The sequence below is a fragment of the Lontra canadensis genome, unplaced genomic scaffold (assembly GCF_010015895.1).
Source record: "Lontra canadensis isolate GAN:19392208 unplaced genomic scaffold, GSC_riverotter_1.0 scaffold134, whole genome shotgun sequence".
Lineage (NCBI taxonomy): Eukaryota > Metazoa > Chordata > Mammalia > Carnivora > Mustelidae > Lontra > Lontra canadensis.
Window position 1 is genome coordinate 1,118,814 of NW_022631128.1, and position 12,439 is coordinate 1,131,252.

General features: G+C 55.0%; 1 protein-coding gene across 6 annotated transcripts; it reads left to right on the forward strand.

Moving 5' to 3' along the window:
• The first annotated feature begins 207 nt into the window (after nt 1-207).
• Nucleotides 208-11,984, forward strand: CDK16 (cyclin dependent kinase 16). Of its 6 annotated transcripts, XM_032842876.1 has the most exons (17): nt 208-621; nt 4,204-4,287; nt 5,490-5,697; nt 6,297-6,430; nt 6,526-6,651; nt 6,752-6,808; nt 6,906-7,020; nt 7,715-7,809; nt 7,899-7,961; nt 8,214-8,337; nt 8,534-8,654; nt 8,763-8,860; nt 8,941-9,046; nt 9,111-9,174; nt 9,355-9,445; nt 11,549-11,626; nt 11,712-11,984. In XM_032842876.1, exons 2-17 carry the CDS (start codon nt 4,282-4,284, stop codon nt 11,747-11,749), a joined length of 1,524 nt encoding a protein of 507 aa, XP_032698767.1. In that variant the 5' UTR covers nt 208-621; nt 4,204-4,281; the 3' UTR covers nt 11,750-11,984. The 6 variants fall into 6 exon arrangements, with proteins under 6 accessions (XP_032698767.1, XP_032698766.1, XP_032698768.1 ...); XM_032842875.1 differs by lacking the exon at nt 4,204-4,287; XM_032842877.1 differs by lacking the exon at nt 4,204-4,287 and having other exon boundaries at nt 210-621; nt 9,132-9,174.
• Nucleotides 11,985-12,439: the final 455 nt, after the last annotated feature.

Sequence of the window (12,439 nt, forward strand, 5' to 3'; positions counted from 1 at the left end):
TGGCGCTGAAAGCCAATGAAAACCTGGCAGAGGCGTGGCACGGAGCAGTGAAATCACGCCTCTTCAGCTCAGCCACGCCCTTCATTCTTGCTCTGCCTCACCCCAGGGGGGAAATCCGATTGGCTGGACGACAACCTCAAAGGGCGGGGCCGCACACGTTCACAGTGGGAATGAGCTAGAGGAGGTGGGGGGGGGGGGGGCTGGGCGGGGCTAGACTCTGTCCTATCTAAGGTGGTAAAGGCCAATGATTCTCCAGGCCGCCTCTCCTAGAAAAGTCATCTTCTCGCGAACCTTTGAAATTCCTGCCTTACGAGGCACCTCAAGGGACTCAGACTGACTGCCTCATCTGTCTTTTTCCTCCTTGCCAAAGTCCCGTTTGCCACCATGGGGATGTACCAAGTGAGACCAAGTAGGGGGACCGAGTGGTGACCGGCACGCTGGTTACCGGCTGCTGCCCACCTTGGCACTAGTAAACTTCTAGCAAGATCGGAACTGAGTACTAAGCAACCTCTACACTTCCCCCTGGCGCCGTTCCAGGGCTGGCGCCACATTCCCCGGTGGGCGCGCAATGGCCGGGCCCCCTCCGGCTGCGGACGGGTCTTTTGGTACATGCAGTCCGAGGTGAGTCCCCTCCTTCCCACTTCAGCCTTTTCAGCGCGTGCGTGCGCATGCGCGGAGCGCGGCGCGCGCGGCGGTTGGGCCGTTGGGTGTTCGGCCCTGGGATCTGCCGCGTCTCCGCAAGCAGTCGGCTCTGAGCCGCGAGCCGCCGTGAGCTCTCGGGTTCGAGCGGGCGCCAGCGAGCCCGGGGGCATTGCCCGCAGCGGCCAAGCTCATGGCCGGCTGAGCGGGACGCCGCCTCCGCCTCAACCACCGCCGCCGCCGCCGCCTCCTCCTCCTCAGCCGGCGGCGGCCCGGGCCCAGCAGCCATGGCCGAAGACTACTGGGACGGGCGCCTGCGGCGAACAGGAGGAGAAGGAGGTCGCGCGGCCTCAACCCGGGCCGCCGCCCCAGGCGCCGCCGCGCCGGCCCCGCGGCGCTGAGGTTGCTCGCGCGCCCCCGCCGGTGAGCGCGTCCCTGAGACGTGGGGTGGGGGCTGCCTTTCTTCTTGCAGAACCAACCCAGACCCCGGGCGGTGCCCAGGGGTCTGGGCTGCACCCCTGGCATGTGCCCCCTCCCCCAGCGAATTTCCCAGAGTGCACCGGGGCGGGGGGTCATTCGGGGCCTCCCTGACCTTGGCCCCGCCCTGGGCCCGGCCTGGGAACTGGGGATGGGCAGTCCTGTGGGTGCTACTGGGGAGCAGGGTGATCAGAGGACTAGAGGATGTGGAAGTGGGTGGTGAAAGACTCGAGCTTTGCTAATGGCCTGAGCTGTGGAGGGGTCGGAGCGTGTGATAATAAGTCTTAACCGCTGTGTAGGGCTTGAGGCCCAGCGTGTGCTAATGAGGGGGGCAGTGAAGGGCCCCGACGGTGTGTGATAGGGGGAGAGCATGTTAGGAATGTTGAGGTATGCAAACAGGGTTATAGGTGTGGAGAGACCCCCGTGTGTGTTAATGGGGGTTAAGGTGGTAGAGATAGCAGAAGGGATGCTAATAGGATCACAGAGCTAACAGGGCTCTGAAGTCCTGTGTGTGTTACTGAGCATCAGGATAGTTTCAATACTGTGTATTCGTCCGTGAGGGACTGCAGCGTGCTGGGGTCCAGAGAGTGCTCATGGAGGTCAGGGTAGTGGAAGAACTCGAGTGTTGAGTGTGTGCTAATGGGGGTCATAGCTGTAAAGGGTACATGCGTGTGTTAATAAAGGTCTGGGTAGTATGAGGCCCAGGATATGCTAATGGGGACAGAGTGGTGGAAGACCTGAGCCTGTGCTACTGGGTACCAGAAGTTAAGGATATATGTGGGGTGGGAGGGCATGGTGGTGCGGGAAATGTCTTAGCACTGTAAGAGGTCCAATATATTAAGGATCAAGATGGTGTGTGTGTGTGTGTGTCCGTCCGTCCGTCCGTCCGTGTCCGTTCATCCCCAACCATCCATGAGGACGGGATGTGAGACTCCAGGATGCGATAAGGAACAGTTACATATGAAAATCTAGTGACCAGCCTTGGAGGTGCTTAAATGTGTGCCACTGGGGGAAGAGTCAGAGCCGTATCGGGTCTGGAAAATGCTAGTGAGCGTCAGAACGTTGTGAAGACAGTGTGCTTTTGTCCATGGGGGGCTGCGGTGTGTTGAGGTTCCAGGGGATGCGGTAAGGAGAGTCAGGGTTGTGAAGGGGTTCAGGTGTGAACCAACAGGCATTACAGGTGTTAAAGATTTGAAGCAAAGAGAAATAAAGGACAGGAGTATGTGAAGGTCTAGGTGTGATAAAGTGGATTCAGAACCCTGGAGGGCTGAAGTGTGTGCTCCAGGCAGAATGAAGACCTGGGTGCGCTAATGAGGGTCAGGCCATTATAGAACACTGTGTTGGTATGTCCCTGGGGTGAAGGGTTCAGGGTGTGCTAATGGGGAGGCACTGTGTGAGGCCCAGTGTGTGCTAATAGAGGTCAGGGTGAAGTGAAGCTTGTGCTGATGGGGGGTGGTGGGGACAGGATAGTGAGAGGTCCAGAGTATGGGTTTACTGATAGTTACAGCCGTGGAGGGGTCTGAGTGGGCAAAACAGGTCAGGGACTGGCAAGTTTCACTTCATGTTAATGAGATTCAGGGCAGTGTGAAGGTCCAGTGAGTGCTAATTTGGGTCAGCTGTAGAGGGTCCCAAGTGCATGTTAATAGGGGTCAGAATCATGCACAGGGAACAGCGTGTTAATGGGGGTAAGTGCTTTGGAGAAGCTAACGGGCAACTTGGCCTAGGAGGCACCCAAGAATGTGGCGGTGAGAGTTAACTTAAGAGGAGCCCGAGCCTATACAAACAGTTCTCTGCTCTGTTGGGGCTTCCTGTGCTGATGGGAGTTAGAAATAAATGGGGAAATTGCAGGTGCTGTTAAAATGTAAGGAGGCCTTCTTGAGGGGCCAATTTGTGCTTCTAGGGGTCTGGACAGGTTGAGGATGTCGTGTTCTCGGTGCGAGTTGTGTGGTGACCGTGATGACTAGAGTATGATGACTATGTCTTCAGTGGACAGTGTGGTGTGAGGTGATGAGTGCCTTTGGGTGTGAGAGTATTCTGAGGATGGGTGTATGTCCTCGGAGGGTCAGGAAGGACATATGCCCTTTTTTTGAGTGGAGTTGTGTATCCAGTTTCTTGTTCCTTCCTTTACTGTTCTGAACTCTTAGAAAGCTCAGAAAATGGAAATAATATTTAAAAGTTTTATTGTATATTAATGTTCAAGTGTCTCTGTTCACAAAGGTCTGCCCAGGGCACCCCTGCTGGGAATGTTGCGTGATACACAGATTTTGTATCCTGTCTTCCTAAAATCCCTCCAGAACTGAACTCTGGAACATGTTCAGCTCTTGGAGTTTCCAGTTAGAGGTCATGGACCCTGGCTCCTTCTGGCTCGCTCCCTCATCTTCCATCCAGCCCTACTTACCGTCCCCCCAGATGCCCCATTCCCTGCCACTACAGGCAAAGCCGACTGAGTATTTGTACCATGGATGCAAGACTGCCTTTGGGGCTGGCCATGCTTCTCCTTCTTCAGCTTCAGGTCCAGTGTTCGGCCTCTACTGGGTCAGGACTTTTGTGGTTCTCCTGGGTTCTCTGAATGGACCTCATCCTCTTTACTGGGGTCTCTCTGCTAGGCTGGCACCTCTGCTCCTCCTGGGGGTGGTGAGGCCAGGCAGGCAGAAGCAGGGTGTAGGGACCAGTGGGGTAAGCGCCTGATTTCAAGGTAACAGATGACCCACTTCTCTCCTCAAATCCAGCCTCACCTCATCCTCCCACCTCCTCTCTAGCTCTACTTCCCTTGGGCCCAGGGCCATCTTAGGCCCGCTGTGAGTCCAGATGGTTCCTAGGCCAGGTCTTTCCCCCACCTTGCTGGCCTGGAGCCCAGGAGGAAGCAGAAGAAGGCCAGCCTCAGCCTTTTGGTGGCCCTATTCCCTCCAGCGGCCCCATCTAGGTCATCTTCCCGCGATGCCAGTGTCCCTGGGCCACATTTTCTGGAGTTGTTCACAAGTAGCAGACCTACCCTGCCCATCCGGGTGGGGATTGGTTTTAGGCCCTCAGCCCCCTGATTCATTAATTTCTGCCATAAGCACTTTTTGAGCGTCTACTTTGTGTCAGTCACTGTTCCAGGTCCTCAGGATATAGCCGTGACCTAAACAGACAGAAATCTACCCTGGCGGAGCTGATCTTCTAGTTATGGCGGTGAGGAGACAGACAGTTAAGAATATAGAAACCAATAAGTAGGTGATATCATTTCTGAGGAGGTGATAAGTGCTGGGGGGATAATTTGGCAAAGTAAGGGGGAGCTCAGTATGGTTGAGATTTTAAGTAGGGTTATTTGTGGAGGATTATCCATGAAAAAGGTGGTATTTGAGCAAGGGTCCGAAGAGGGTGAGGGAGTAAGCTATTTTGAAATCTGGGGGAAGGGTATTCCACGCACCAGGAGCAGCCAGTGCAAAGGCCCTGAGGTGGGACTGCTGGTTGTGGTTGCAGAACAGCAACTGGCAATAGTTGTGGGGGGGGAGGTGAGGTCAGGAAGCTAATGGGGTGAATAGGATAAGACCTTGTGGGCCACCCTTGAGGACTGGGACATTTATTTGGGGTGATAAGGGAGATGTGCACTCTCAAGTAGAAAAAATTTTTATAAGGCCTGGCTTATAAAAATCTTGAGTGGGACCCATAGGGTCCCAACCTGGTTGAAACTTCCTAGGCGCCCTCAGGACAGCTGGCGTCTGTTGAGATTCAGCACCCCCCACAACCTACCCAGTGGTTGGGTCTGGGCAGGACTCCCCTCTCCGTACACCCCTCACTTGAGTAGACCAGTAGGGTAGTCCACTTAGTCACCTTGACAATGGTTGCTGGGGAAGGCGGGCGGGTCCTTATGGTTGTGGGGAACATTCTGCCTTGGCAGTTGGGGGGCGATGTGGGGCTGGTGCCGGTGGAACATGCCATTCTATGGGCGAGTCCAGGGCCGTATTGGTGGCCCCTCAGTCCTGGGAGAGCGCCTCGCCCCACCCACAGCTGGGCCCATCACCGCCACCGCATCTGAGAATGCCTGCTGTGGAGGCCTTTGTTCCCACAGTGAGGCTGCCCCCATAGAGGCCAACAGTCCACCAGTTGGGCCCTTGCCCTCAGCCAGCCACCCAGGCCTCAACACCCAGGTGCGCTACTCAGGAGTGGGGTTCCCAGGGGCTGGCTGTAGGTGGGTGGGCACTGACAAGGGTCCCCATCTGTGCCAGGTTTCCGGGAATCCCAAGTGTTTCAAGGCCTCCACAAGGGTTGGGTGGGCACTGACACAGGTTCATGTCAGTGTACCTCACTAAGTTATCTTGGGCTTTAGGGGGCCCATGATGGTCAGGCAAGTGCTAATGTGGGACCCATTCCCATCTATCCCTCCTGCTCAGGTCGCCATGGATCGGATGAAGAAGATCAAGCGGCAGCTGTCGATGACACTCCGAGGGGGCCGAGGTGTGGACAAGACCAATGGTGCCCCTGAACAGATAGGCCTGGATGAGAGTGGGGGTGGCGGTGGCAGTGACCTTGGAGAGGTACCCACTCGTGCCGCTCCTGTGGAGCCTCGCTCTGGACGGGGCCCACTCAGCTCTGCACCAGGTAGGTCCACTGATCACTGCCCTCGGCACTGGTCCCCAGAACCTGCCTCCCGGCCTAGTTCCCCTTAGACTTGTATTATTTCCATTTTCCTTTCTCTATTTTCTCCCCCTCCCTGCCATCTTCTCAGCACCCTCTATCTGTCCATCTGTGTCCCTCTCCTTGGCTTTGTGCCCAGGCCTCAGGGGGAGGAAGAGTGCCCTGCCTGCTGCAGCTGCCCCAGCCTTCCCTTTGCCCTTCCCCTGCACTCTGCTATGGCCCCCTCAGGCCTACAGGTGCCTTCCTGCCCTGGGCCCGCCTTCCCAGGGCCTTTGGCTACTCTGCCACTGCCTGCCTCCTGGCCCTGGGCCAGCACCAGTCTCAGCTCACCCCTGGAATGGGGGTGCTCCACTAGGTGACTATTGCCCCTCCACCCCTACTCAGCCCACCGCGACCGGTCTGAACCTCCCTAGGCCTTGCCACCCTCGCCTGAGGGACTCCAGGCGGCTTGGGGGGGCTTGTGTGTACATGTGTGATGAAGCAGTGTGTTCCGCAGGGGAGGGGGGTTCCTGGGGCTCTGGACCTCAACTGGTCTGCCCTCCTCCCCCTGTCCTCACTACCAGAGATTGTACATGAGGACTTGAAGATGGGGTCTGATGGGGAGAGTGACCAGGCTTCAGCCACGTCCTCGGATGAGGTGCAGTCGCCAGTGAGGGTGCGCATGCGCAACCATCCCCCACGCAAGATCTCCACCGAGGTGCTTAACCCCCTTTGGCTGGTGGTGGGACGAGAGAAGAGGGTGGAACCCGGGAAGGTGGCACTCATGGTCTTCCCACCTGTCTTGCCTGCTAGGACATCAACAAGCGCCTGTCGCTCCCAGCCGATATCCGGCTGCCTGAGGGCTACCTTGAGAAGTTGACCCTCAACAGTCCCATCTTTGACAAGCCTCTCAGCCGCCGCCTCCGCCGCGTCAGCCTGGTGAGCATCTCCTGCTTCTGGCCTCGCCTCACCTCTGCCCACTTCTCTCTTCCCCGGCCCCTCCCGTGAGCCTGCTTCAATCTGCCCCTTTACCCCACAGTCTGAGATTGGCTTTGGGAAACTAGAGACGTACATCAAGCTGGACAAGCTGGGTGAGGTGAGACATGATCGGGAGGCCTGTGGGGGGGATAGGGGGGCGCGAGAGCTTCCCGCAGCCTCCAGCTCCTTTCCTGTCACTCTCCCTCACACTCCAGGGTACCTATGCCACCGTCTACAAAGGCAAAAGCAAGCTCACAGACAACCTTGTGGCACTCAAGGAGATCAGACTGGAACACGAAGAGGGGGCTCCCTGCACCGCCATCCGGGAAGGTACAGACACCCAGGAAGGCGTCCCAGGCTTCCCGGGCTCTCCCCATGGCTCATCCATATACGCCCCACTGTGAGAACAGAGACTGGGGGTTTTGAGACTTTGCTTCTGACACTCTGGCCTTCAGGAGAAAGTGCCCATCGTGCAGATATCTAGGTCATAATCAAGGTAATCAGGGATCTGTTCCTGTTCGGAGAAGAGGCCAAGGAATTAGAAAGCAGAGTGCTTGCTTTGTCCGGTTCTGAGAGCACCCGTGGAAGTGCTAACGTTTCCTTGACATGACAGTTTCTAGTCTGACTGTCCCACGGAATATGCTTGAATTAATAGAAGTTACATGTGCAAACTCAATTTCATAGAAGCTGCGAGCCTTTGTACTGAGGGTTGAAGCAAAACCCCTTTCCAGAAAGCAAAGACAGGTTGTGAATATCTAATGTCACATAAGCCTGGGGCTATTAGCCCAGGTTCTTGCTTCTTGCTCCAAACTTCTTCTCTGAGCCTTAGTTTCCACATCTGGAACATAGGAACACCCCTCCCTAGCACCGGGTGGGATAGAGCCAGTGGCTATGAGCTGCCACCCCAGAGTGCACGGGGAAAGAAAGGAACTTTGGGCTCATCCCTGTCTGGTCTTCATCCTTGCCTCTATCCTGAGGGTGGGGTCCTAACTCTTCCCCCATCTCATTCCCATGCTTCCTGCAGTGTCCCTGCTCAAGGACCTCAAACATGCCAACATCGTCACGCTACATGACATTATCCACACGGAGAAGTCCCTCACCCTTGTCTTTGAGTACCTGGTAAGGTTGAGTGGTGGTTGGTCCTGGAAGGAGGTGGGGAGATGGCCACTGTCCCCTCTTTTCTCCTGTATCTCCTCTCCTCTCCTCAGGACAAGGACCTGAAGCAGTACCTGGATGACTGTGGGAACGTCATCAACATGCACAACGTGAAAGTGGGTGTGGGGCAGGAAGCGGGGGCACACGGGGGCCCCTACTCACCCACTCCACCCCACAAATCTCCCAGAAACAGACTTTTCCCGTTTGGCTTTTTTGCTGGGAGCCCTTGGAGGGCATTGGGACCCTGTCCTCTTCCGTGAGATAAGGCTCTGGGCTCAGTGTCTGTGTTTGGGAGGGGGAGCAGTGTCTGCTGGGGGTCGGGCTGCTGGATATACTTTGACCTCCACCTGCCCTTCCTGGGTCCCTAGCTGTTCCTGTTCCAGCTGCTCCGTGGCCTGGCCTACTGCCACCGGCAGAAGGTGCTACACCGAGACCTCAAGCCCCAAAACCTGCTCATCAACGAGAGAGGAGAACTGAAGCTGGCAGATTTTGGTACCCTGGCCTCCCCCTTCTTCCCCATGACTCCCCAGCCTTATCCTCTCAGACCCTCCTTCTTCATGACCACCTAATCTCAGTCCCCTTCAGCTTCTCTGGGCTTTGCTTAAAATGCTCTCCGTCCCAGCTGTCCTCTCCCCCAGACTGCCCGGGACCTCCTCAATTCCAGCTGCCCCTTCTCTCAACCTCCCAGGCCTGGCCCGAGCTAAGTCGATTCCAACGAAGACCTACTCCAATGAGGTGGTGACACTGTGGTACCGACCCCCTGACATTCTGCTTGGGTCCACGGACTACTCTACCCAGATTGACATGTGGTGAGGACAGGTGGAAGTGTGGCAGGAGCTGTGTAGTGAAGGCGGTGGCTTGGTCACAATGGCCAGTCTGCCGACTGCCTCCCTTTTCACTGTGCCCTCCCTGCCTAGGGGTGTGGGCTGCATCTTCTATGAGATGGCCACAGGCCGGCCCCTCTTCCCAGGCTCCACCGTGGAGGAACAGCTGCACTTCATCTTCCGCATCTTGGGTGAGGAGGAATGGGCCCTAGGAGCCGTGGGGACATTTAGTGACACCCTATGGATGCTTAGGGTAATTCTTCCCCACCAGGAACCCCAACCGAGGAGACGTGGCCAGGCATTCTGTCCAACGAAGAGTTCAAGACATACAACTACCCCAAGTATCGAGCCGAGGCCCTTTTGAGCCATGCACCCCGGTGAGACTGGTGGGTGGGTGGGCGAGTGTTAGGGGCCAGAGTGCCCAAACTCAATTTAAAGCAGGTCCCCTTGTCCTTGCTGTAGACTTGACAGCGATGGGGCTGACCTCCTCAACAAGCTGCTGCAGGTGAGTCCACTTTCCTGGGCCAGCCTTGAGGGTTAGGGGATTCTAGGGGCGGGGAAACGGGGGAGCTCCAGGGGCATGGTCTTGGGTGGGGAGGAAGAGAGGCCTGCTTGTTGAAGGTGTTCAGTACACTGCCGCCGCCCTCACCGCCCCTTGCCTTCCCCACACCTGTACCCCACTCAGTTTGAAGGTCGCAATCGGATCTCCGCAGAGGACGCCATGAAACATCCATTCTTCCTCAGTCTGGGGGAGCGGATCCACAAACTTCCTGACAGTGAGTAAAGCTGGTGGGGGGCTGTGGGGGACAAGATGCTGGGCAGGTTGTGCAGGGCTCTGGCTGTGTCACCTCTGGGGTAGCACACCCTTGTTCAGACACGTGATACGTTTATTACAAGAAGTAACTTGGTTTTCGGTTCCTTTTTACCTTTCCTGGGAATTTTCATACATACATAAAAATAGATGCAACATCACTTTCCCTTTTTCTAGTAAACATTTTCTTATAAAATATATATGAAATGCACAGATCATAAGTATACATCACAATGAATTTTCACAAACTAAACACACCTGTGTAACTGGCGTACGGGCCAAAAAATAGGATATGAGGGACGCCTGGGTGGCTTAGTCTGTTAGGCATCTGCCTTTGACTCAGGTCATGATCCCAGAGTCCTGGGATCAAGTCCTGCATCAGGCTCCCTGCTCAGTGGGGAGTCTGCTTCTCCCACTCCCTCTGCCTGACGCTCCCCCTGCTTGTGCTCGAGCTCGCTCGCTCACTCTCTCTCTTTCTAACCTTAAAAAAAAGAAAGAAGAAATAAGATACGAGGAGCTTCCCTGAAGGTGCCCTCTTATTTCGTTTAGTTATTCCTAACCCCTTCCCAAGGATTATCGCTAGTTGGACTTCTAACAGCATGGGTTTTCCCCATTCTTGGTACTATGCAGAAACGTAATCACACAGGGTGTTCTCTTTTTTATTTTAAAGATTGATTTATTTCCAATAGAAAGTGTGAGTGAGGGGCTCAGAGGGGTAGGAAGAAAAGTCCTCAAGCAGATTCCCAGCAGAGTGTGGACCCCGACACGGGTCTCGATCCCAGGACCCTGAGATCATGACCTGAGCCAAAACCAAGAGTTGGACACTTAACTGACTGAGCCGTCCAGGCACCCCAAAGATTTATTTTGGAGGGAGTGTGTGGTGGGGAGGGGTTGAGGGAGAGGGAGAGAGAGTAGAGTCTTAAAGCAGCAGAGCCCGACACGGGACTCAGTTTCAGGACCCTGAGATCATGACCTGAGCCAAAACCAGGAGTCCCGACGCTCAACTGACTGCACCACCCAGGCGCCCCTTTATATATTTGGGGGCGCCAGCCTGGTTCAGTCAGTGGAGATATGACTCTTGATCTTAGGGTTGTGAGTTTGAGTCCCACATTAGGTATAGAGGTTACTTAAAAAAAAAAAAATAGGGGCACCTAGGTGGCTCAGTTGGTTAAGCATTTGACTCTTGGTGTTGGCGCAGGTCATGATCTCAGGGTAGTGAGTTCAAGCCCCACACTGGGCTCTGCAGGGTCTGCTTGTCCCTCTCCCTCCCCTCTGTCCCTCCCCATACTCCTCTTTCTATCTCTCTCTCTCTTTTTCAAATAAGATTTTTATTTTAAAGATTTTATTTGACACAGAAAGTGACCACAAGCAGGGGGAGCGGCAGGCAGAAGGAGAGAGGGAGAAGCAGGCTCCCAGCTGAGCAGAGAACCCGACATGACCAATTGCCGACATGAGGCTCAATCCTAGGACCCTAGGATCATGACCTGAGCTGAAGGCAGACCCTTAACTGAGCCACCCAGGAGCCTGCCCCAATAAGATCTTTTTAAGAAAAAAAAAATAAGTAAAATTATATATATCTATTAGACCAAATAATATGAGTCCCCAAGTATTCCCAACAGGTCATCAACTTGTGGCCAATATGGTTTTATCTGTATTCCCTCTGATTATTTTGAATCAGATCCCAGATATGTCATTCATCTATAAATTTCAGCATGTGTCTCTAAAATATTTTTCATAACAATATTATATACCTTAAAAAAATGGCCCACTTCCTGCACATCCCCACTAGATTAAACTAAAATCCCAGGCACCATCATCTGACTCAGCAGGTGGTACTTGCAGTACCATTGTCACACTTGACAGAATTACTGATTTTCTGGCATCATGTAATAGTCCATATTCCATATTCCCTAGCTGTAGCTGGTTTGTGTGTAAGGATTGTTTGATAGGCAAAAGTCAAGCCTCTCAAAGAAAAAGCAGCTTTTTCTAATTCCCCCAAGGGGGCCATGTGGGAGGTGATCCTGGATGGCCCTGTGGGTCATTTCCCAGTGTCTCTCTTCATCCACAGCTACTTCCATATTTGCACTAAAGGAGATCCAGCTACAAAAGGAGGCCAGCCTTCGGTCTTCATCAATGCCTGACTCAGGTAGGTGTGGCCCTCGCCCTCTTCCCTGCCCCAGCCACCTACCTGCTTACCCACCAACAGCCATCCGCTCTGCTTCCCCCTCCAGGCAGGCCAGCTTTCCGCGTGGTGGACACCGAGTTCTAAGCTGAGTTCTAAGCCACAGACCGAGGCCCCAGCAGGCAGCAGCTGGAGGGATGCCACTCCCCTCACAGGGCAGCCCCCAGCTGCATCCTCCTCGCTTGCTGCCTGCCTACCTGCCTGACTCATGCTCGCCTGCCCACATGTTCCCGCTGCCTGTCCAAACACCCGACCATTGGCCTGTCAACCCACCCACTGGCCTGTCTGCTGGGTGCTAACAAAGCTCTCATCGCTCCTTCGCCTGGTTTGTCTGTCTTGTCTGTCTGTCTGTCTCTGTCTCGGTAGTTGCCGGCGGACAGCATGGCCGTGCCAGCCTCCCACGCTGAGGCCAGGCCTTTCCTCCCCTCCCCATCATACCCTCCCCCAGGACCACTACCCCACGGCCAGCCAGGGGTCCGGAGCTAGCCTGGGCTGGGGAATCTCGACTCAGACAGGATGTGGCAATGCCTTGGGTCTGAGGCTTCCCCTGCCTGCTTTCTTGCCTGCCCCACCTGCCTCATGTTGTGTGGGCCTTTTTTTATTTGTTTCATTCATTGTTGTTTCTAATTATTTTAAATGAGGTTTTCATTTTTTAAATGCAATATCTCTGTATACAGACTGGCTGGGCCCCACCCCCTGCGTGTGGCCCTCCCACAGTATTTTGTGCAATGAAGCCCCGCTCCCAGCCTTTCCAAGGCAGGGACACAGCCCCTTTTT

Coding starts and splice junctions, on each gene's coding strand:
- CDK16 (XM_032842873.1), top strand. CDS start 5,007: ATGTGGGGCTGGTGCCGGTGGAACATGCCATTCTATGGGCGAGTCCAG. Junction 8,655..8,762: donor TCTACCCAGATTGACATGTG/GTGAGGACAGGT, acceptor CTCCCTGCCTAG/GGGTGTGGGCTGCATCTTCT. Junction 8,861..8,940: donor CTTCATCTTCCGCATCTTGG/GTGAGGAGGAAT, acceptor CTTCCCCACCAG/GAACCCCAACCGAGGAGACG.